Raw genomic sequence first — 22,194 nt, 5'->3', positions numbered from 1 at the left:
CGCTGAATAAGAAAACCCAGATAGACAAACAACCTACAGGACCAGTTTCTGATCTTAACCTTTTGAGTAATTAAACACAAACAGAAGAGATGATTGCATGACAAAGAAAGAAAACAGACCTAGATCTCTGTTCGCGTTTTGTTGGCTGGCCACCCATCCTTTATTTTCACATTCTTTATTCCGAGTTCTGTACATGACGTGCTGACATCACCACCCTCCCCGAGCATTGTTGCGTAGAGTTCACTCGCAGTCATGTGCAATTTCTATCTCCATTGTTTAGCTCTAACGAGATTCAGACTATAACAGTATCTAATAGTGGTAGGCACCATTGTTGGATAACTGTACTGGTAATAGCCTTGCTCCAAGGCTGTACTGAAAGATAAGTCTATGGATATGTAGTAATTCTATCCTCCTAATAGGCAAGTCTAGATATGTGGACAGGACTCCAGCCTCTTATAGGGACAACTTGTTTTTATGTACATAATCTAGAACTTATGATTTAAACTTATAATTATTGCCTTGTGTAAGTCTATACCGATATAAATGATTTCAGGTAAAATAATATCAGAAAATTGAATGTTTATTTTATCAATGCAAGTGAGTTGGGTTTACCTGCTTTTATCAATATTATAGAAAATCAAAATGGAGGACACGAAGTATAGGATTCTCGTATTGTGCCCATTGGAGGAATCAAACCAGGATCTTCGGGAAATAAGTAACTGCTTTTACCACTAGGCTACCTTATAAAACCCATTTTTTCTTGGGGTTGTCAAGTAGAGAGTGGCTCTGGATTGCTGTGAGGGGTGATGTGGTAGCCTAATGGTCAAAGCGTTCGCTCATCACGCTGAAGCCCTGGGTTCGATACCTCACATGGGTGCAACAGGTGAAGCCCATTTCTGGTGTCCTCCGCTGTGATATTGCTGGAATATTGCTAAAAGCTGCAAAAAACTATACTCACTCACCCTGAATCACTGTGCAGAGTTGTATCCCTTTTTTATCCAAGAAACCTATGAGGGTTGGTTTGAATCCCATATTTTTCATGGTTTGTCTGCACCATAACCGTGCTTATGGTGTCCACAAATTGGTATTGACCTGCATTACTTTGGGCTTCCTCCCACATCAAGCCAACCAAAAATGCTGTTCGAAGCTGCATGAAACCTCCAACTTACTTAATCAGACAAAAATGGTTGTTCACACTGTAGCCAACAATATTCAAGTTACACCACAGCAGATTGTAAATTAATGGGTCTTAAAACATGCCATCCAATCCCCATAATTTAACTACAACATCCATTGAGCATTGGTGGTTCAATTAAGGGGGTTGGGGTTGGGGGGGGGGGGGGAGTAGCTCTGTGCACCAGTCTGTGAAGGCCTCAAATTGATAAAAACTTCATAAAAATATTTAGATTTTTACACTTACAAGAAGAAATGAAAATGCATTACATATTTGATATAACACTTGAAATTTGATACAGTATGTTATTCAACTGCACAACAGCAGTGTGGTGATAATCTCTTCAAATGTCAACACACACGTATGAACAGCTTAATTAGTGTTAACAATATGGCCACTCGCTTGATATCATAAGCACAAGAACAAACAAGTCCTCAGTGCAACAAGATCCTGCTCTAGTGGAGCTGTGGAGCATGTAGGAATGGTGGATTGTTCTCCATGTGTGGTGTCTGTCGGTAAGGGTAGTTATCATAAAGGGTACTACAGATATGTACCCAACGTACTTTTTTTATGCTGAAATGTACCCTATTTACAATCAACAAAAGTACCGAGCTCGACAGTGTTCGCTTGACACAAATGGATCCATTTCATAATACAGTTTTGCGGAAGAGACGTGTCCAGATAGCCTTTCTCAAAGGCTGTATTGAAAGAAAAGTCCATGGATGTGTAGTAATTCAATACTCCTAAGCAAGTCTACATACGTGGACAACACTAAGGACTCAAGTCTCTTATAGGTACAACTTGTTCTATTTACATAATCTAGAACTTGTGATTCAAACTAATAATTATTGTCTTAGAGACTTGTGCAAATCTAATGTCCAGACTTAGGGCTCAACAGTTCCAAGCTAGGGTACGTTTGTGTATCCTATTGGGATAGGGTACATTTTGGTACACAGACAGGAACATATTTGTAGTACCCTAGTTGAAAACAATCCCTTCACCATCATTTCATATAATATTTATGTGCCATCAAGTTGTCTGCTGATATTATATTATCAGTTAATTATTTTATATATTGACATTCTGCCATTGTGTTTCAGAAGAGAGATCCAGGGTTGACACAAAGGTAAGCAACAATATTTCAGGATCTTTGAGTGACATTTTGAATTTGGATACGTAACTAATGACAAGATCGTATAGATGGTCATTCATAAGTTAGCAACAATGCTGTAATAAAGATGTTGATTATTACTCCCTTGACAACAGTGCTAGAATCTACATCAAAACATGTCTACAGTTATAATAAACAAGTTGATCACCAACACTGTCTTGTCATTAGTAACTGTATTTTATTAAAGAAATTTATAAATGATTACATCTCACTGAAGGTAAGGCAAGTAGTAATTACAAATAATATTCTAGGACAACCAATTTGCAAATATACTTCTTAAATTTTAAAAGGGACAATGAAATATTTCATTCTATTTAATGAAAGACTTCCGCCTGTATCCCCCTTCAAAAGTTGTATTTGTATGCATTGCTGCTCAATTTTTAATTATACCCCTGACCCTCCAAAAACTTTGTCTGTGCGATTTCTCTTAAACTATTCAGTGGATTTATCTCAAACTTAGTACATATTATCTGTGTCATATGAAGGGGTGCAGTCAAAAGAACAAATATTGTTTTTATTAATTTTCCATTTTTTAATGAATTTTTCAAACCCTAACCCTATCCATTATTTGATTTGAAACTACTGACACACCAGGCGGGTCGGGGGTATTAGTCAGCCATGCTCACTTTTGCCCTTGTTATATATATTTTTGAGGGGATATGGGCGGAAGTGTTGCCCTATTTCAGTACACACTTGACATTATATGAATCAGTTTTGGGTATAACTATCAAAAGTGGAGAAGTATATATTATATTGATAGAAATTGTGTGTGGGTATGCGTAAATGTGAATACACTTGTACAATATTGAAAGTTAACTATTCTGTGAGCGTTTAAAATTGAAGGTAAGGACAATTTTGAACAGTATTTTGTTTTATGTGTTATTTTCAGAGCTTTTTCTACTTTTTGTGTTCATTTCCACACATGATAAAACACAACCAAAACATAAATGCAAAATCAGTCTTGTGGCGGTCATAAATGACAAGAACACACTTTCTCGTTTGATATATATCTTGAATCTTTGATGCTGTGAGAGGTGTGTGATGATTGAAAGACAAGACAGCTTGGCTTGTAATTGATATTTCAAGGTTTTGTCACAAGCAAATATAGACATGTAAATGACAATCACCTGAATTTGTTGAACAATGGTGTTAATTACTATGACAACATACCTGGGCCTTACATCAGAGCTGACGGAGCAATTAGTGTATACACAATAGGTAATTGATGAGTATCTACCTGTATGTCCAGGTAATTGGTGTGCATGACACTCACCAAGCAGGTACAGGTAGCACACTATATGGGATTAACTTGATCCTGTTCTTAATCTCCCAGGTACACAAAGAATTTATTATGATGACCTTGTTTCTGCATAAAAACACAAGGCTGAATTTGTGATCTGTGCATTTTTCTGATGGAAAGCACAAAAGTATTAAGACATAACAGGTAATAAATAAATTATTACACTCACAGGTGTGTCATACTGATTTTACTAAACTCAAATATATAAGAATTAATGTATTATCCTTTCGCTCGGGAAATACAAGAATTTTTACACTCATTTCATAAAATCAGTATGACACACATGCTCATATGCTCATATAATATTATTTAAGATCAACAGCATAGTTCATAGGACTGTATAAAGATCTATACCTATAAATATAATTGTTAATATTTATCAAAACATTATCTTTCCATCACTTGTCTCCAAACTAAACTAATTTTTTTTCGTTAAATCAATTGTTGCATAATCGTTTCGGTATAGATCCTTATACCATTGTTAAGCAAGTCTTACTTGACCATGGTATAAGGATCTATACCGAAACGTCGCCTTTACAGTATTAAAGAAGTTGTTATTATCCATAAATTGTGTCTATTTTGTCACACGTCAACTTCTAAGTAATGCCTATCAAACAAATCAGGACATTAATCAAAATATTTATAATATACATAATACATTTATTTTACTCTGAGCATATATAGGTAAATGAAAGTCAGTCATGTATGTAAGGTTATCTGTTTGGATGAATGAGTATCATCTTGTACAGTATCCTATGTGTGTACAGTTATGTCAATCATAACTTGCTTAGGATGATATCATAATGATCCCGGCTGTCCTGGATTGATCCCCTCACAATGACATGTGGCTGTGTTTACTTTCCCCCATCCCACAATGCCCTGACACCAGTGAATCACAAAGGTGGCGAGTGTCCTGATTGGCTCGCTGCAGTGGGCCAGCGATAGCGGCTGAGTGTGTGTCGGAAACCACACTGACAGACCCTGGCTTGTGTATAGTGCTGTAATGGGCAGCGGCCACTGAGGAGATAGAGAAGGATTAACAAGAAGGATTATACAGTTTGAGCGGAGGTGGATACATACATGTAAACGGTCAAGATGGCATATGGAGGGTCGGCCAGGATATATTTACGAGATCAGGGGACCATGACTTATAATGGAGTCCACAGCTCGTGGAGGTAGGTAGATCTATATTGGATTACCTATATAGGTAGAAGTCAATTTGTGGTATTCGTGACAGTCATATTATCCTGTTTGGATTGAGATCTCAGATTTTGTGTTGGTTGTTGTTGATTGTTGGATGGTTTTCTGATGCTTTGTACCAGTGAAACAGCTGTAGAGAGGCAGGGTGGTATGCTGCAGTAACAGATGGCTTACAGGTAGGAGATCACATATCCAGGACTGCATGAGTCTGTATCGGTTGTCCAGTGGCAGTTTCATTTCTCTACAAAGTTCCATTCATGACTTCATGGTTCCAAGTTTTGTGCTCAGTGTAAGTTAAGAACTTCGAAAAGTTGTAAAAGTTGGGTGAAAAGTTAAATATCACTTACAGATCTGATAAACTTGGGATGAGAACCTGGGTCTTCAATTTGTACCGATCATTTTGAAGAAGGTATATATACGTAATAGTGGCAGTTTCATTTATTATCAAAGTTACATCAAAAATCACTTTGGTGTCTTGTTATCATTGTTATATAAGAAGTAGAAAAATGTTGAAAAGACATTCACTTGTTACAGTTTATTAGTCTCTAATGGCAATTAGCTTGCCTCAATATGATCCAGCTGTGTAATCTATGACGTTTCTATCTGTAGTTGTCTGTTATAAGTACAGTTGAAATTCCCATGTACAAAGTGTATTCCTCCTGTACTGAACGTGTGACACATATCACGCAAATAGGGGCACAGAGACATAGGACCCTTGTTGTAATCTCATGGACATTCTTATATCATGTAGGTGGAAGATTTATTGACGGTCTTAAACTTCCAAAGATAGCTTGCTACATTTCTTCTCCAATCTCAAGATCTGAAGTCACAGTTATCGGGAACAGTTGGATGAATAACCAGAAGTTTATAAAGCAGCAATATAGGGTGATGACAAGTGAATAATGTGTAATTAGAGTTTGGCTGTGTATTTCTCAACACACATCCAAGTGTTATCAGGTTTGCTATGTAACTCTCCAGGCTAGGTGTAGCCCTTGGGCAAATGTAACCTACCTACGAGATGTTTTATGTTTGGGTACCCACCATGTTCCTGTTTCTACATTCCATTCAAAGTAGGCTAAGCCAGATGCTTTCAGTGAATATTTTGTAAGCTATACTTTATTTGTTACATTTTGATTTGTACAGACAGTGGTTTTCTCTGAAACATGATTTGATGTAACACTAGCTATTGTTAAACATGCTGAGCTAAGTGATAATGAAGTCACGTGTAGTTATTTGTTGTGTGGAAAATATCCTGAAAGGGCTATTGTTGCTGTTCAGCCAAGTGAGATACAGCAAATTGCAGATGGGTTGTCTTGACAGTTGAAATACTGGATTTTATCACAACAACAGTGAACATGTTTGTACCGAAAGGCTGTGCAATTGTCTCCGTTTATGCAACAATGATTTCCTTGTGGCAATTCTTTCTTTGCAGGATCTATTGATTAAGCTTTTGATAAATACTTTTTTCAGAGATTGATATTAACGGCTGCATTAGAAACAGATGTGTGAAGAAAGAAAGGCACAGCTTTCTGTTAGTTTAATGATTTGTTCAATGAATGACAAATCAGAGATGTGTTTAATAAAAGGGTAAAGTTTAACAAAATGCCTGCATCAGATGTTGATGGACATGTTTGAAAGAAAACTTTTGTTTGGGTGAGAACACCATGCAGCCAGATTACATAATTATGGGTCATTTTGTTGTTTTCAAGAATCAGGAACCACCCTGAGGGACTACACATTATGATACACGTCTGTCTAGTAGTCTGTCTTACAGACCCTGATACAAATATATCAACTACAGCCCATGCAAGTCTATAATGTTTGGCAAGTCTAGATTACTGCAGTATCTGAAAATGAAGAGAATCACTGGGCTCCCTTTTTATTATATTTTTATTAAGATAACTGAGCAACTGTTTTTTCTGTACGATATGTTCATTTCAGAGACTAGATGGTAGTCTAGATGTCTAGATCCTGTAGCAATTGTGTAGAAAACAGCTGTAGTAGGTGCTCAATAGTTGTTTGATCACCACATAACATTAAGCTTTCAAAAAGTGGTTTATTCTGAACAATTGATTTGCCTGTCCATGTGTTTGTGATAGCTGTCATCGGTTGGCCAGGATACACTCACCTTTTCGAAACATGGTATCATCAGTATTTGATAGTGATTCATAAACACAAGCTTACAATATTGATGAAATCGTTCAATGGACTCTTTATTATGATTATGGAAGTGGTTTTGTCTCTTTATTCTCCTGGTTTCTACTTCTTGCGTACCCTCTGAGGAATACCAGTGCCTCTTGCTGGTTTAGGGGCATCAATGAGATGGGGATCAGGTGCATTTGGATGTGACCACCAACTCAGTCCATTCTTCTGTATAAAATCATTACGAGATTACAACTTCATAGAAATTTACAAACATACCAACCTTGTGGCCAAGTGCTGCTCTATGATGTAGTTTTCCTTGAAAAGTTGAAAGTTCTTGGCCACTCAACTCACTGATGGGTTTGTTACCAGAGGACACCTAAAATTGTTTCCATGAAACTGGTAACATAGCAACCTGGTGGCAAAGCGGTACCAATTGCTGTTTGGATTTTTAAAATTTGAAATTTCTTAATGGAAAATATTTAGACCAAGACTCGACTGATGATGAGATTCTTTTCAAAGCAGGACTGTAAAGACATTAACTACTTCTTTTACTGAAACTTTCCACGCCTTAGATATTGGTCTGTCCTACAGACCCTGACACAAATATATCCAATACAGCCGACACAAGTCTATTATAGTTGGCAAGTCTAGATTACTGCAGTTTCTGGAAATGAAGAAAGTCTCTGGGCTCCTTTTATTATATGCTCACGAAGTCAATCACTGGATTGTCTGGTCCTGACATGATATTTATAGACCGCTATCATATAGCTGGAATATTGCTGAGGTCAGTGTTAAACAAGAAACCAAACCAATATTTTATAAAGATAATTAAAAAATCTGTTTTTTTCGTAAAATATTTTTGTTTTAGAGAACAGATGTTAGTCTTATTGGGTGGGGTCTTTTGCTGACATGACTTTTTGTTGATGTTTTTACTTTAGTCATTTCCATTGAACCAAGTCAATTATATGGGTTAGGTTCATTTTTAAAAGCAGGATATACTGCAAGGCGAAAACACTAGCTATTCACTCACTCACTCACCTTGATTGAATCTATTAGTATCAGTGTATGAAGACAATACAGGAATTAAATGACAGTACAATTAATACCACTGAAAACGGCAAAAACAACACAAAGTGTTAGTGAAAATGCTTCCTCTAAAAACGGGGTAATTACCGGAAGAAAATTGGTTAATTACACACCTCAACACTGTACAAGGCTATTGTTACTGTCAACAAGCTGGAGTCACAGAGGCTTGCAGTAACAACAGTGTCACAAACACGGCGAGGGTGCGTGCACTGCAGATGGAGTTGATGTTGACATTGGGGTGGGACAGCGGGCATGTGGTGAACCACTGACTCCGGGCTCTCGCCTGGTTCCGCAGGCTCAGCACACATCTCACCCCTCTGACACCGCTGATCATGTGTGGAGACAGTGTTAGTTCACACAACATTACACTAGCTCAACAAGGGATACTTTATTAAATGCTTATAGTTTAAACAAAAGGATATGTTTGTAAAAAGCGTGAAATTGTGAAGTTAACTGTTCTTGGTGGAGGGTAATACCATGGAAATATTTATGTAAATGATATGCTTTAGCACATTTCTAGATATTTCAAACTCTGCTGTTGATAAGGAGGTATGACAGGAGCCCTTATGAGCCAACAGGTTCTGCTTATAGATCAACTGGGCAAGATCGTTCCGAAATTGTCCTAAAGTTTTTAGATGTGCTTATGTGAATGAGAACTAGATTTAACACTAAGTATGTGGCAGTCTAAAATGTGTAGAAAAGGGTTGATTTTACAGATTTTTCCGCAAGCGTTTCTTCTAAGTTAATCATGAGCAAGCCTTTACCCAAGCTTGTGTGGATAAAAATACGTGTGATGTGATGTGTACAAATATGTGGTAAAAAATAAAAACATTATTGACACTTAGTTTTTCTCTCAATTCTTTTTGCCATATTAATGTACTTGATGATGAGAAAAGAAAGAGAAAAAGCTAGTTGTTAATCATCTGAACATAGCCATTTTCTTTTTTTTTATATTAAAATTTGACATTTCAGTGGTCCAAATAGGACTCTTATCATGCCTCGTCCTTTATAACAAAAATCCAATTTATAAGCGATTAATCATAGAATGCCAAAGTGAATTTTGATAAGACTGTAACTAATCCTTTATGCCATACAGGTGCTGAATGGACATTTTTCAATCTCCCCCAAATTTCAGTGTAGCATGGTAGGTTGATATTTATGTTTTATCTTATCTTGTGTTTATTTCTGGCCTAAGACATTCTACAGAGCCTGTAGTCAGATGCACTGTGGCAGGGTTGAAGAAACACATGGTATGTTTACACAAGGGCATTATGGCCCATATCATCCCATATCACTGGTGGCTTTTTACAAGCTCATTGCCTGCTGTCTGACCTCAGTCTCAGGTCAGAGGTTATAGGTCAGGTTAAATACCCCCATCAGAAGGTAATAAATGTTGAAATTACAAGTGGTAATCTGTGCTTATGGCTGACATGACTGCTGTGATTGGTTGGAGGCTGGGAGCACCTGTGGGTTTGATGTCCTGGCAGCAGGACTCATGATTGGGATTAGGGAGAGGGATGGGATTTATCTCAGTGATGCATTGTGGGAGGAAGTTGGCATTAGACCAGAGGGGACAAGGCAGTCTATCAAGACAGCGGAAGAGAGGGACTGGGTAGGGGATTGAGGGATTGGTTAGGGGTCTAACAAGAAGAATTTAAACATTTTGAGGGTTTGATATGGGAATTGTGGAATATGGTTCCAACAGCCAGCATTTAAACAGTTGTAAGTGGTTTGATAGAAAGGGAAAACAGATGAGTTGGGTAAGCAGGAAAATTTGAACATTTGAGGGGTTTGAAAACGAAATGGTGGAACAGGGGCATAGCTGGAAGCATTTGAGTGGTTTGATAGAGAAATGGTTGACCAAGAATCATGCAAGAAATATTTCAAGAGTTTGAAGGGGCATGGTTGAACAAACAGTCAAATTGAAAGAAGAAGAAGAAGTCTCTGGTAGTCATTCAAGACCATTTAATGGCAGTCGATTATTCGATCATCATACAGACAAGGCATGGCAGTTTGTCAACACACGGACAGCACGTGGTTACATAAAAAGTATGAATCGGGTGCATATAATTGTTGAACTGGCAACAAAATGGCAGAAACGAAATTACACCCCACGCGAGTACTTAGCATGGGCAATAGGCAAATAGCCTGTTCCTATATTATTGAACAGCATTCATTCAGTTACTTCACAGATCAACCAGTTAACATTTTAGAGGACTTGACAGAGCAATGTAGGAATAAGGTCGAACAGGAAACATTTGAAAGGGCTTGACAGAGCAATGTAGGAATAAGGTCGAGCAGGAAACATTTGAGAGGACTTGACAGAGCAATGGAGGAATAAGGTTGCATAGGAAACATTTGAGAGGGCTTAACAGAGCAATGTAGGAATAAAGTCGAGCACGAAACATTTGAGCGGACTTGACAGAGCAATGGAGGAATGAGAGGACTTGACAGAGCAATGTAGGAATAAGGTTGAGCAGGAAACATTTGAGAGGACTTGACAGAGCAATATAGGAATAAGGTTGAGCAGGAAACATTTGAGAGGACTTGACAGAGCAATGGAGGAATAAAGTCGAGCAGGAAACATTTGAGAGGACTTGACAGAGCAATATAGGAATAAGGTTGAGCAGGAAACATTTGAGAGGACTTGACAGAGCAATGTAGGAATAAGGTCGAGCAGGAAACATTTGAGAGGACTTGACAGAGCAATGGAGGAATAAGGTTGCATAGGAAACATTTGAGAGGACTTGACAGAGCAATATATGAATAAGGTTGCGCAGGAAACATTTGAGAGGACTTGACAGTGCAATGGAGGAATAAGGTTGCATAGGAAACATTTGAGAGGACTTGACAGAGCAATATATGAATAAGGTTGCGCAGGAAACATTTGAGAGGACTTGACAGAGAAATGAAGGAATAAAGTCCAGCAGGAAACATTTGAGAGGACTTGACAGAGCAATGTAGGAATAAGGTCGAGCAGGAAACATTTGAGAGGTTTGATAGAAAGATTTTGGAACCATCATGTGGATAACAAGATTCCATGTGATGTAGAAGAGTCTGGAAAGAGAGTCCGGAATGTCGAGAAGTCGTAAACATGTGTACTGCCAGGAGTTATCAGAAAACATGACGTGTGCCACACTTGTTATTTCAATAAAACTCTCATTTATATATTTGCACTGGGAGATGAATTGGCAGTGAACGTAAGGATTGATAACACGTGCATCAGTTAGATATTCTGTGATGTTCAGGATAATGCCTAGTAGTTGATGAAGGGGAAACGTTTTGTAGATTGGGATATTGGAGACCAACAAATCATAAAATACTGCCATCATTAATTGAAAGGTGAGCAGAAGCCTATCAACCAGGTGGTTCTATCACTTGCAGTGCAGATGGTTAAAATAATCACGTAACCATGGCATCAAAAGTCTGAGTGAAACATTTTACAAGGTTGCAAAATGTAATATAATTGGCTTGGTCATGTTGAACATAACAATAAGAGACGTATGTATCTAGGCAACATTAAAAAATGTGATATGGATGAAGGCGAAACATATCCGCTTGTGTTATTAACACAATCCGGCCCAGACAGCTGTGTCGGAAGGAATGCCAGCAATGCCAGGATCGATGAGGGAGACTTGTTGTATTACCTGTAGCATGGTCCTGGGCGTCGAGTGACCGCCTCGTCAGCTGACAGGTAGAAACTTGGCGATCAATAAAAGGTAGAAGAACATAAACAAGCAAGAATATCTGTCACCTTGGTTTAGATAGAAGTTCTCAGACATACTTTACAATTGCACTGTGTTTGTGTGTTCATGTTACAGGCGTGGAATGTCAGGTGTGTGATTGAACTGCTATTGTCCTCGACTTGCTTCTCGGGCTTGTTTGAGCTGGGGTAAACATTTTCTTTGACATTTTAATTAATATGGAGATTTGAATTGAAACTATCAATTCAGTTGAGGTGGATGATAGGCCCGACTCTCAGATTTAATCCATATTGGTGTCAGGAATGTGTCTTTTTGTTGACACTGGAATATTCATGTGGCAAATGTTAGAGAAATGAAATGATTTTCTTGTAGTTATTTGTTACATTCTGTGATCTGTTTGTTTATTTATTTCTTTTAGCCACGTAATCTATCGACCTTTCAGTACAATATTAACTATCCCTCTATTTTCAAATATTATTTAAATCAAGGCAATTTTATTGAAGAAACAGGACTCAGTATGTAATTATACATACTATTTCAAATCTTATTTGAACCTTTTCCGTCCTGGTCTGAGTAGTTATATAATGAAGACAGTGTATGGTATAGCTTTGCTTCAAGGCTGTTCTGAAAGAAAAAGTCCATGTGTGTGTAGTAATTCTATCCTCCTAATAAGCAAGTCTAGATATGTGGACAGTAAGCACGTAGTCTCTTATATGGACAACTTGTTCGTATTATTTACATAATCTAATAATTATGATTTGAACTAATAATTATTGTCTTAGAGACTTCTGCAAGTCTATGTATGGTGTATCACCACTGGGTGCTGTGGTGTTTCATAAAACTACCAGCCTCTCCCCGTGAGTCAGGCAGGCCTACAGGGGACAGTGTACACAAGCACCTTCTCCATGAAGACCAGCTGCCACAGCAGCAACATAGGCTGAAATCCATAGTCGGACACACAGCTAGTTTTTAAGTGTGTTATGAATTTTTTATTACATTTGTAAAACTTGATAAGATGGGATATTTTGTATGAAAAAATATAGGAAATATAAGGAACTGCATTATTGAGATGATGGTTTTTTTTTTTACAAGTTTGAGGCAAATCTGTTGGATACTTGAAGCCTTGGTAAATCTTATAACTGTTTTGAGGATTTTTGATTGATTGGTTTGTTGTTTAACACCGCACTCAGCAATATTCCAGCTATATGACAGCTGTCTGTAAATAATCAAGTTTGGACCAGACAATCCAGTGATTAATATCATAAGCATTGATCCACGCAATTGGGATCGATGACACGCATCAACCAAGTCAGCGAGCTTGACCACCCGATCCCGTTAGTCGCCTTTTACGACAAGCATACCGGGGTAGTCGCCTTTTACGGCAAGCATGGGTTGCTGAAGACCTATTCTACCCCGGATCTTCACGGGTCTGTTGTAAGGACATACTGAACATGTTTTAAGTGGCTGTCACAGATTGATTGTGTACAAACCTGATGAAAGGATCAGTTATAGTTCATATGAATTAATTTTTTAAAGGAACGCTATGATGAATCAATGTGTTTTTATTATTATGAATCAGTATTAAAGTAGCATGTATATATTTTATGACTTTGATTACATGGGATAAGTTATTTACTTGTATTCCTAAAATAGGAATCTATATGTTCTATTTTTCTGGTTTAGAAGTAATTGTAGTTTCATAAACAATTTAATGAATCATTTGAAACTATTTGATTGGATACACTGTCTTGCAATAAAAGAATTGTCAATAAAACTTTCAATTATGCTAATGGCTCTTTATTTCTTGAAAAACGGCTGAAAAGCAACAGTTGCCATCATGACTCACACTGAGTGAAGGCTCTGAGTACCAATTTATCGCTTCCTTGGAATGAGTATTTGAACCTGATGGACAACCTGTAGCTCCCTCTAGTGGTCTGAGGTGGCTCCCCCTGGCGGTGATGTATGGACAGATGACATGTGGTCTGATAACATGCCCCCAGAGCTAGCAAAAGGGCAAGGTGTTATGAAACATGATATTGTTTATCAACTTTCATGATTAGGATGAATCATATAGGTAAATATCAACCATGTTTATGTTCTCTTTCGCGTTTAGTCATAAAGAAAGCTCATTTGACATGTTTTTGTCATGTTATAATCTTGACAACACTGGTTTCATAAACCCTGTATGTTGTTTTACTCAATCAGGAACGAATTATTATGTGTTTTGAAATGAGAGTTTCCTCCAGACTGTTCTTCTTTGTGAGTAGAGGAATAGTGGGTGTTCATTAATGAAACTCCTTGATGCTTTATGGTTTTGAAAGAGGAGTGTGAATAATTCATGGGCAGATTAAATTAAAAGGCCTCTGTGACATAATGGGCGATTCAAACTGTTATCAAAGCAAATTTACTGATCGTCCACATGTTTACAAAAGAAATCTGATAATGGCTGCTCTAGTCAACAGATAGTTAACCCTTGCTCTGCTCAAGGGTCAATTGACATTAATTTCAAGATCTTATCTTTCTCTTGCTGTGTTTGAGGGATCCTGCAATATAACTTATACCAATTACTGTTATTTCAATTATGTTTAGTTTAAATAATGTAAAGCTGTGTAGTCCAAAAGATCAACCAAATCTTTTCACTGAGATTTTTTTTGTCCATTAGATACAGTGATCAAAGGCCTGTGTTATTAAATATTTAAGCTTATGATTGATAGAATGACAATAGTGATGTGATATGAAGTGTTAACGCCCAGTATTGAGGATGGAATTTTTAGATCAATATCAGCCCAATTGTGTCAGCACTGATGGTCAAACAAACACTGCTTTTAATGTGTCCATGTGCTTGCCAGTCACCCTGATCTGTCCCTCTGTAGCTCAGCATCATGAGCTGCCATAGCATTCGAGGATTTGGCAGATTTAACGGGCAAGTTTAAATCTTCTAATTTCATTTATTGCAATTATCTTAATTGTTTTGCAAAGTGGGATTTATGTAGTATGTTGTAGTGACATTTAGAGTCTCTGACTCAACAGTACATTAATGTTATCTGTAATATATTTACAGTTTTTATATACCGTAATCTCTGAATAAGCGCCCCGCTGTAATAAGCGCCCACGGCGATATTTGCTAATATATTGGCAAGTGAACAATCCCAATTAGCACCCCTTCCGATTGATCAATGTACACAAGACTTATTTATTTGTGTATAAAATGCACGCGTGTGTTATATACACCATTAATTATGGGCAATTAAATTCAGGAAAAATATATCTGTCATATATAAACAGTTGAGGCCGTCTTTCAACTCTGTTTTTTCCACCAAAATAATATTCTAATAAGAGCCCCCTATTTCTATTTTTGAGAGCGCCCTGGGAGCTTATTACGTCGAATACGGTATGTGTATGCAAAATAACCATTTTAAATATTACCTGATGAAGGAGTAAGCATGTACGGTGTGTTCCTCATAATAACGAAGTTGACATGCATAATTCTCTTCCTGATGTGTATCACTTCTAAATGCCTATCTAAGACTTACTGTAGTTACTGTTGATGAATCAATATTTAAGAAACCTTTAATGAAGATACAATTTGATATCGGTCAAATTTTGGAATCCCAGTCATCATTGTACATGGAAAACAGTATACATAAGAATTAACTCCAGCTTAGTATCCAACATAGCAATTATTTCTTGCCTTTTATCCAGCCCATCCAGTTTTGTCAAGTAATTTGCCCAACTATTGGATAGGTGTTCATATGTGTAAATATTCTGTGGGTGTTCCAGAACAAATTGAAAAGGTTGTGTATATTGTTTTGAAATACTTGGAAGGAAGGCTATTCAAAATAGGACATTCTTGTAATTGTTGGATTCAGCTGGCGTCACACCAACACTATATATCGGACACCTAGCATACCGTAGTTCATAGCCTGGCACTCATGAGGCGTGACCAGCATAGTATGCCTGCTGGAGCAATGGGACAACAAAGCCAGGATAGATTCTGTTATCTACGGTTCCTGACACCTGTCAAATGTGACAGGCTGATCGGACTATGTGATCAGATTGTGATGACCAATTGGTGGGTCATGTGACCTGGCTGCGTGTTTCTCAGTCACAGCGGAAACATGTGACCAACTTGTTTTTGATTCCACACTTATCAAGTACAGATGTTACACAGGGTTTGTTTTCAAAATAATGTCGTCTATTCATTGTTGGAATACCTTGTCCCTTCTGAAAGGGTGGTATACTCCCCGGGGAGCTGAGAATGCAATTTGGAGTGCACCCTCATCCATTAACTGGCGTGATATTGTCATGCATTTTGATCATATATTGTGTGAGACATGTGCCTAATAAATGGCCTATTATTTGGTGTGGTTGGTTGTGGTTGAAGCGCTTGAGTGTCACATATTTGTAATATCTCTATATATAATGTACATTATGTATATCTACCTCTCATGTCTATAATTATATATGTTCCCATATGGGTTTGTACCCTGCCCTACAAGGGTGTTCTGTACAATAAAAATTCCTGATTCTTGATTATTGTCACACTGAAGACCAGGTTTTAGTTCGAACATTAGAGTAATATGTGTAGCCAATTCATGAACTGGCTGGACTATGCCTAATAGGCATAAAACTGTACCCACTCATTGCCCAATAGTGGGGACCTCTAAAGATTTCGGGGTAGAATTGGTCTTCAGCAACCCATGCTTGCCGTAAAAGGTGACGATGCTTGCTGTAAAAGGGGACTAACAGGATCGGGTGGTCAGGCTTGCTGACTTGGTTGATGCATGTCATCGATCCCAATTACGTGGATCGATGCTCATGATATTTATCACTGGAATGTCTGGTCCAGACTCGATTATTTACAGACCGCCGTCATATAGCTGGAATATTGCTGAGTGCGGCGTTAAACAACCAACCAACCAACCAACCCAATAGTGGTGACACTGTGTGGGAGGCTATGGATTTCTTTGTACAATAAAAGCATCATATCTCTGATCTAATATAAGCATTGAGTATGTATGACACCTGCCTTGATGTTCTTGTGTCTATATTCAAATATATCTGGGTTAGCCCAATAGATAGTGCCCAGCTCTGGGATTGAATCCGAACATGAGCACACATGGGCACACAATGCTTATTGGTGTCACAATTCTTTCTATTGTGTGAAAGCTGTCATAAAACCCAACCCGTAAAAAATGTTGTATTTGGGATAACACTTTCTTAGTAAAGTACAGATTCTAGTACTTTTTAGGGTTGAGTCCCATTCTGGATTTGAACCCATACAGCCAGAGTGGGGCACCTAATCGTCAGCACACAAAGTCAGACCATACAAAAACCCAACCCATTCAGAAACAAAAAAAACATGTAACAGACAGAGTGTGACAGTATCCCCCTGGCTACCCCCAAGCTGCTTGGTCATCTCCTTTGACCTCTCCATCCCAAGTCTGACCAATCGGACAAGAATGTCGAGTTAATCCAGGTATTGTCCTTCTCTGATGATGACTTTGTCATCCTGTTGAAACTGTAAGTGACTGTTTACATTCCTAATGAGAAGGCTATGAGCTGGGATTGCTCTGGGCCCTGCAATCCAATTAGTATGGTAGCTGTTCTGTGTCAACACTATCAGGATCAGGACACAGGCTAATTACAGCGGGTCTGTTCCAGCAAGGGCTGGGTGGGTCAGCCCAGGGCGGGGATGGAATGTGGTACACCCGACATACCAAGGGTTAAACAGGTGCACAACTGCTGACATGCAGAATGAATTGACTCCTGTGGGATGTGGCATCAACGATATCTCAGCCACACGACAGTTGACATCATCTGAATCATACAAGTGACAATGGGACAGTATTGTCATTAGGAGGTTAATCTGGTAGTTGTGATAAAAAGTGTTACTTTGCTTCATATTATGAAAAGTGCCAATTTGCTGGATGTGGTAAAAAGTGTTAATCTTGTAGAATGAATGCATGTCCTATCTTGTAGAATGAATGCATGTTCTATATTTCCTCCATTAGTTTCAGAATGTGACATGCATTTGTAATCATGCTAGCACAACATATTTACAAAAACATTGTGCAGAGAAATTGAAATTTTGACAAGACCTCATATTTACATTTCTCCTGGTATGAGATATGTGATGGTTGTGAGAGGGTTAATCTCGTGCAGTACTTTTATACTGCTGTAAGAAAGGGTTTTGTATGGAATAGATGTGATTCTGTCAGCTAATTCAGTGATCGCAGTAGAAATTTAGGAGCCAATATTACCATATAAAGGGTTAATCTTATTGTCTTATTAAGGGTTAGCCAAGTACATGCTACTCTGCCACAGGAAGGGTTAAACAAGAGGAATTGGCAAATCTATTGAGATCAGTCCTGCTCCAGGAAGATTGACCCGAGGAAGGTTGTGAAGGAAAGGGTTAATGATGTGTGTTGTATTGATCTGTCAGCCAGTTGTTCCACTCCTTGCCGAGTATAATGAAACTTTTCTATGTATGCCAACATCTGAAGAGACTTTTTAACAGATGATGAATGGCTGAAAACGGTGTGAATGCTGAGTATATTGGTATGTAGTCATGTTTCCTTTCATTGTCCAGGGAGAAAGAACTCCTTTCCTTCATTGCACGAGTGGGAGGGCATTATGATAGTGACCCAGTGTCAGAAATGTATTGGTTTAGTAATAACTCTAAACCCGTGGAATGGTGTACAACATTTACCGTATTTGACGTAGTAAGTGCCCTGGCTGCTTATGAAATTGACAAAGGGGCGTTTAAAACCATACACGCCGCCTCCGTGGTCTTGTGGTAGAGCATCTGCCCGGAGAGCGGAAGGTCCGGGTTCGATCCCCGGCCGCGTCATACCAAAAGACGTTAAAAGATGGTACTTGTTGTTACCCTGTCTGGCGCTCGGCATTAAGGGGCTAAAACAAGGACTGGTCGGCTCAGAGTCAGTATACTGTGTCTGAGTGGGGTATTCATGTTAAACTGCGGCATGGTATCTCAGTGGGCTAGCACTATAAATCGGCATCAGTCCGGACTAGTACAAGCAGGAACAAACACACACACACACACACACACACACACACACACACACACACACACACACACACACACACACACACACACACACACACACACACACACACGTACATGCATGTCGCTATATAAGTGCAATAATCTTGGACACGACGGCCCAATTTCACCTCACCTAAAACCATACACATGTTACATTTGTTGTCAGAGATCAAGTGGTAGAGAACAGAATTGGTTCAAACGTCCATGAAACTAAAACATTTTTGATAATTGTTACAAAACAGTCACAATCCTTTTTACACTGCTGTGTTTACTGCCAAATAATCTGTAATATGCACAAGAAACTACAAGTTGGCATGTCAATTTTTGGGCTTGGTACTGGGCGCTCATCAAGATTACTTACAGACTGATGTAGATGTTGGTCAGGGGTAGGTAATTGGAGTGGAGCACTTACTATGGCGAATAAGGTAGTCCACTAGGAGAGACCAAGGTGGGATATCAGCGCAATGGTCAGATGTAGATACAACTTATTAAAAAAGGGGTTGCTTATGTTTACTTATGAGGAATTTACGCATTCAATATTGGGTCTTGTTGGCTTTGTTAGGTATCTGACAAAATATTGAAAGCAGGTTGGGAACTTCCATACTTGTATTTCAGTGATATGAAAGGAATGATAACTTTACGTGATGCAGGACTAGAATGGAATCAGCACCTTGAATTGGGGGAAAAGTGTTTCTGGCAATGACAAATATAGATATAATTGTCTTATTTTGTTATTGTGAAAATGGTTCACTCATGGCTTATTTGATTGCTGCCACTGCACTTATTGAGAGGGCTTTTCAGGCTGTAACAGTCACTGTTACAGTTGCTGTTGCAGTTGCTGTTGTTGCAGTTGCTGTTGCAGTTTCATTCACCAGTGTAATCCTCAGCAACACGTCACACATGATATAAAGCTTTGTGAAGAGTTGAGAGTTACGATAGTGTAGCACTTTGATTTCATTTCAGTTCCATTTCACAAGGCAATTACAGGGCTCAGATATAGCAACTCATATTCTTTAAGAGACCTCAGGCAGCTGTAGTAGGAGCAGTGGGCCCCTGACTCCCTGCTTGTCAGATTTGTTGTCAGAACTGTTCCTGCTGTAGCAACATCATAGGGTCCTAGATCTGACAATCTCTGAGGGTCTATTTTGCTGACAACCCCTTATAAGATACGACTGGCAATGCTGTGTGTAAATAAAAATGTAAAAAATCATCAAAGGTTCTGAACACCTTTGTAGGTCTTCTAATTTCACATAATGAGTCAATGAAGTTGTGTAAGTTTTCTTTGATGATGGTTATTTATGACAAAGGTTTGCTGCCCCAAGCGTTACATTCAGTATGAATCAGCCCGCTCAGTAAATTGGCTAGCAGGATCCCGTTCTCTCCCCCCCCCAGCTTAGATAACGGGGATGTCCCGGGGGATTGATGAACACGCCTGTTGCTCACCCAGCCTCCCGATTCTGGAATCAAATCCTGCTTGATATTGCCATCACTTCACCTCTTCTTCGTTCATGTCCCATTTCATGCTAGGCCAGCTGACTTAATTCCATCTACATAATGGACGACGTTATCATGGGTGTGAATAAGAACTATCTGTGGTGACGATGACTCATGGTGGTCAAGTGGGATGTCTAACTCGTGCTGCTAATGTCTCTTGATAACTTAGGTTACAGTTCTTGGAGTTGATTAGACTGAGGCAGTTTCCTGTTAACAAATATCGTACATCAGGTGAGTTTAGCTTGAACATCTGAATCTTCACCAGGGAAGCCATTTTGTAAAACACTTCAACAGGTGCAGTCGATTTGAAAAGACCTTAATGTTATTGGATGTTATTTATTTGAACATTTTGGTATTGGACTCTTGGTCAGGGAAAAAGATTTACTATTATCTTTCTCAAGATTCTTGTCTTTGAAAAAGGGTCAGATTTGAAAATGAAAATTGAGTACAATAAATTACCTTTTCTATAGGCATGACCTTTGAAACCAAGGTGAGTCAAGGAGAACGGAAATTGATGAAAACATTGATTGTATTTCAAGCCATCTTACGAGTGTGTAACTCAAACAGAATTAAGAGGAAGCTAATTCAAGAAAAAGGTGCAGTGTATGAGTCACTGTCGATCAGTTTGGACCCCCAGGATTATCTCAGACCTGTGTCATTGTTGATGGGTTTATCATGGAGGGAACTTCACACAAACGTGCAATGAATTCACACTGAGGCTGCACTCGACCTGGCAGGAATGGCCACTACACATCTGCTCTGGACAGACGCTTTCTCCTGCTTGTTATCTTGAGGAAATTATTCTGAGAGTTCATAAAATTTTGTGAGTGGGCTGCCTGCTGTGGTGAAGCAGCCTCCAAGGTTCCAGCTGTGGGTGGTGGAGTCAACGTAGTACCTACCAGATGAAGGGTGTCGGTCAGTGTCTGCTGGTGAGACTGATGGCTTGTTCCCATCAGTGCCAGGCCCCGGACTGCCTGTGCAGCCTATCGTCTAAAGTACACTGTGTACAGTCTGAGCTGCCCAGTGCAGGGAAATGGGAGTGCGTGTTGAGAGATCAGCCTCAGAGGTAACCGGTATAGTCTGTCTGTGTTGTCATGTGTGCAGGTTGTCTTCAGGTAGATAGTAGCAGGGTCAAACCCTTATGTTTTCAAATTTAGAAACTACAATTTTGAGTCATGTGTGCAAGTTGTCTTCAGGTAGATAGTAGCAGTGTCAAACCCTTATGTTTTCAAATTAAGAAACTACAATTTTGAGTCATGTGTGCAAGCTGTCTTCAGGTAGATAGTAGCAGGGTCAAACCCTTATGTTTTCAAATTTAGAAACTACAGTTTTAAGTCATGTGTGCAAGTTGTCTTCAGGTAGATAGTGGCAGGGGTGAACCCTTTGAGTTTTGTATTTCAAAGTTTTTTGGGAAAAAGTTGGCCTACTGAATGGTTAAAGTATTTACTTTAATTCCAATGTCGACACAATTTTTTGTTTCTTTCTGTGATGAATTTATGTAAAAATTGTGTCTTTATTTTTCATTGTTAACGATTAAATTGTATTTTGTTATCAAATTGTATCATGTTTATGATGGGTTTTTGATGGACTATGGAGTACATTCCACATGTTAGAGATCCATTTAGAATTCTTTACCTGTTGCTCTATTTAATGAGTCAATTCTCTCCTTAATAATAATATTCTGGCAGTTAGTGGCAGAGTAAAGGGACAATTAGGCAATAAAGTAGCTCCGTGTGAGAACCTTGAGTTGGTAATAGTAGTAATTATCTCATTATCAGCATCATAACATTCTTCAGAAGTGTGTTCCATGAGAGTTAATTGCCATGCCTCATCTATCAGACACGGTCATTT

General features: G+C 38.6%; 1 protein-coding gene across 4 annotated transcripts in view; it reads left to right on the top strand.

The window, feature by feature from the left end:
* LOC124149634 (serine-rich adhesin for platelets-like) overlaps window positions 1-22,194 on the top strand; it is a 230,381-nt gene that overhangs the window by 159,825 nt on the left and 48,362 nt on the right. For all 4 annotated transcript variants that reach the window (XM_046521359.2, XM_046521360.2, XM_046521361.2 and 1 more), the window contains one exon: window positions 2,275-2,300. In XM_046521359.2, the coding sequence (XP_046377315.2) occupies window positions 2,275-2,300 (26 nt within the window). The remainder of the gene's footprint in view (window positions 1-2,274; window positions 2,301-22,194) is intronic.

Source organism: Haliotis rufescens, unplaced genomic scaffold (genome assembly GCF_023055435.1).
Source record: "Haliotis rufescens isolate VD_foot unplaced genomic scaffold, xgHalRufe1.0.p SCAF_7, whole genome shotgun sequence".
Lineage (NCBI taxonomy): Eukaryota > Metazoa > Mollusca > Gastropoda > Lepetellida > Haliotidae > Haliotis > Haliotis rufescens.
Note: the sequence above shows the minus strand (reverse complement) of the source record. Positions and strands in the feature narration are given on the sequence as shown.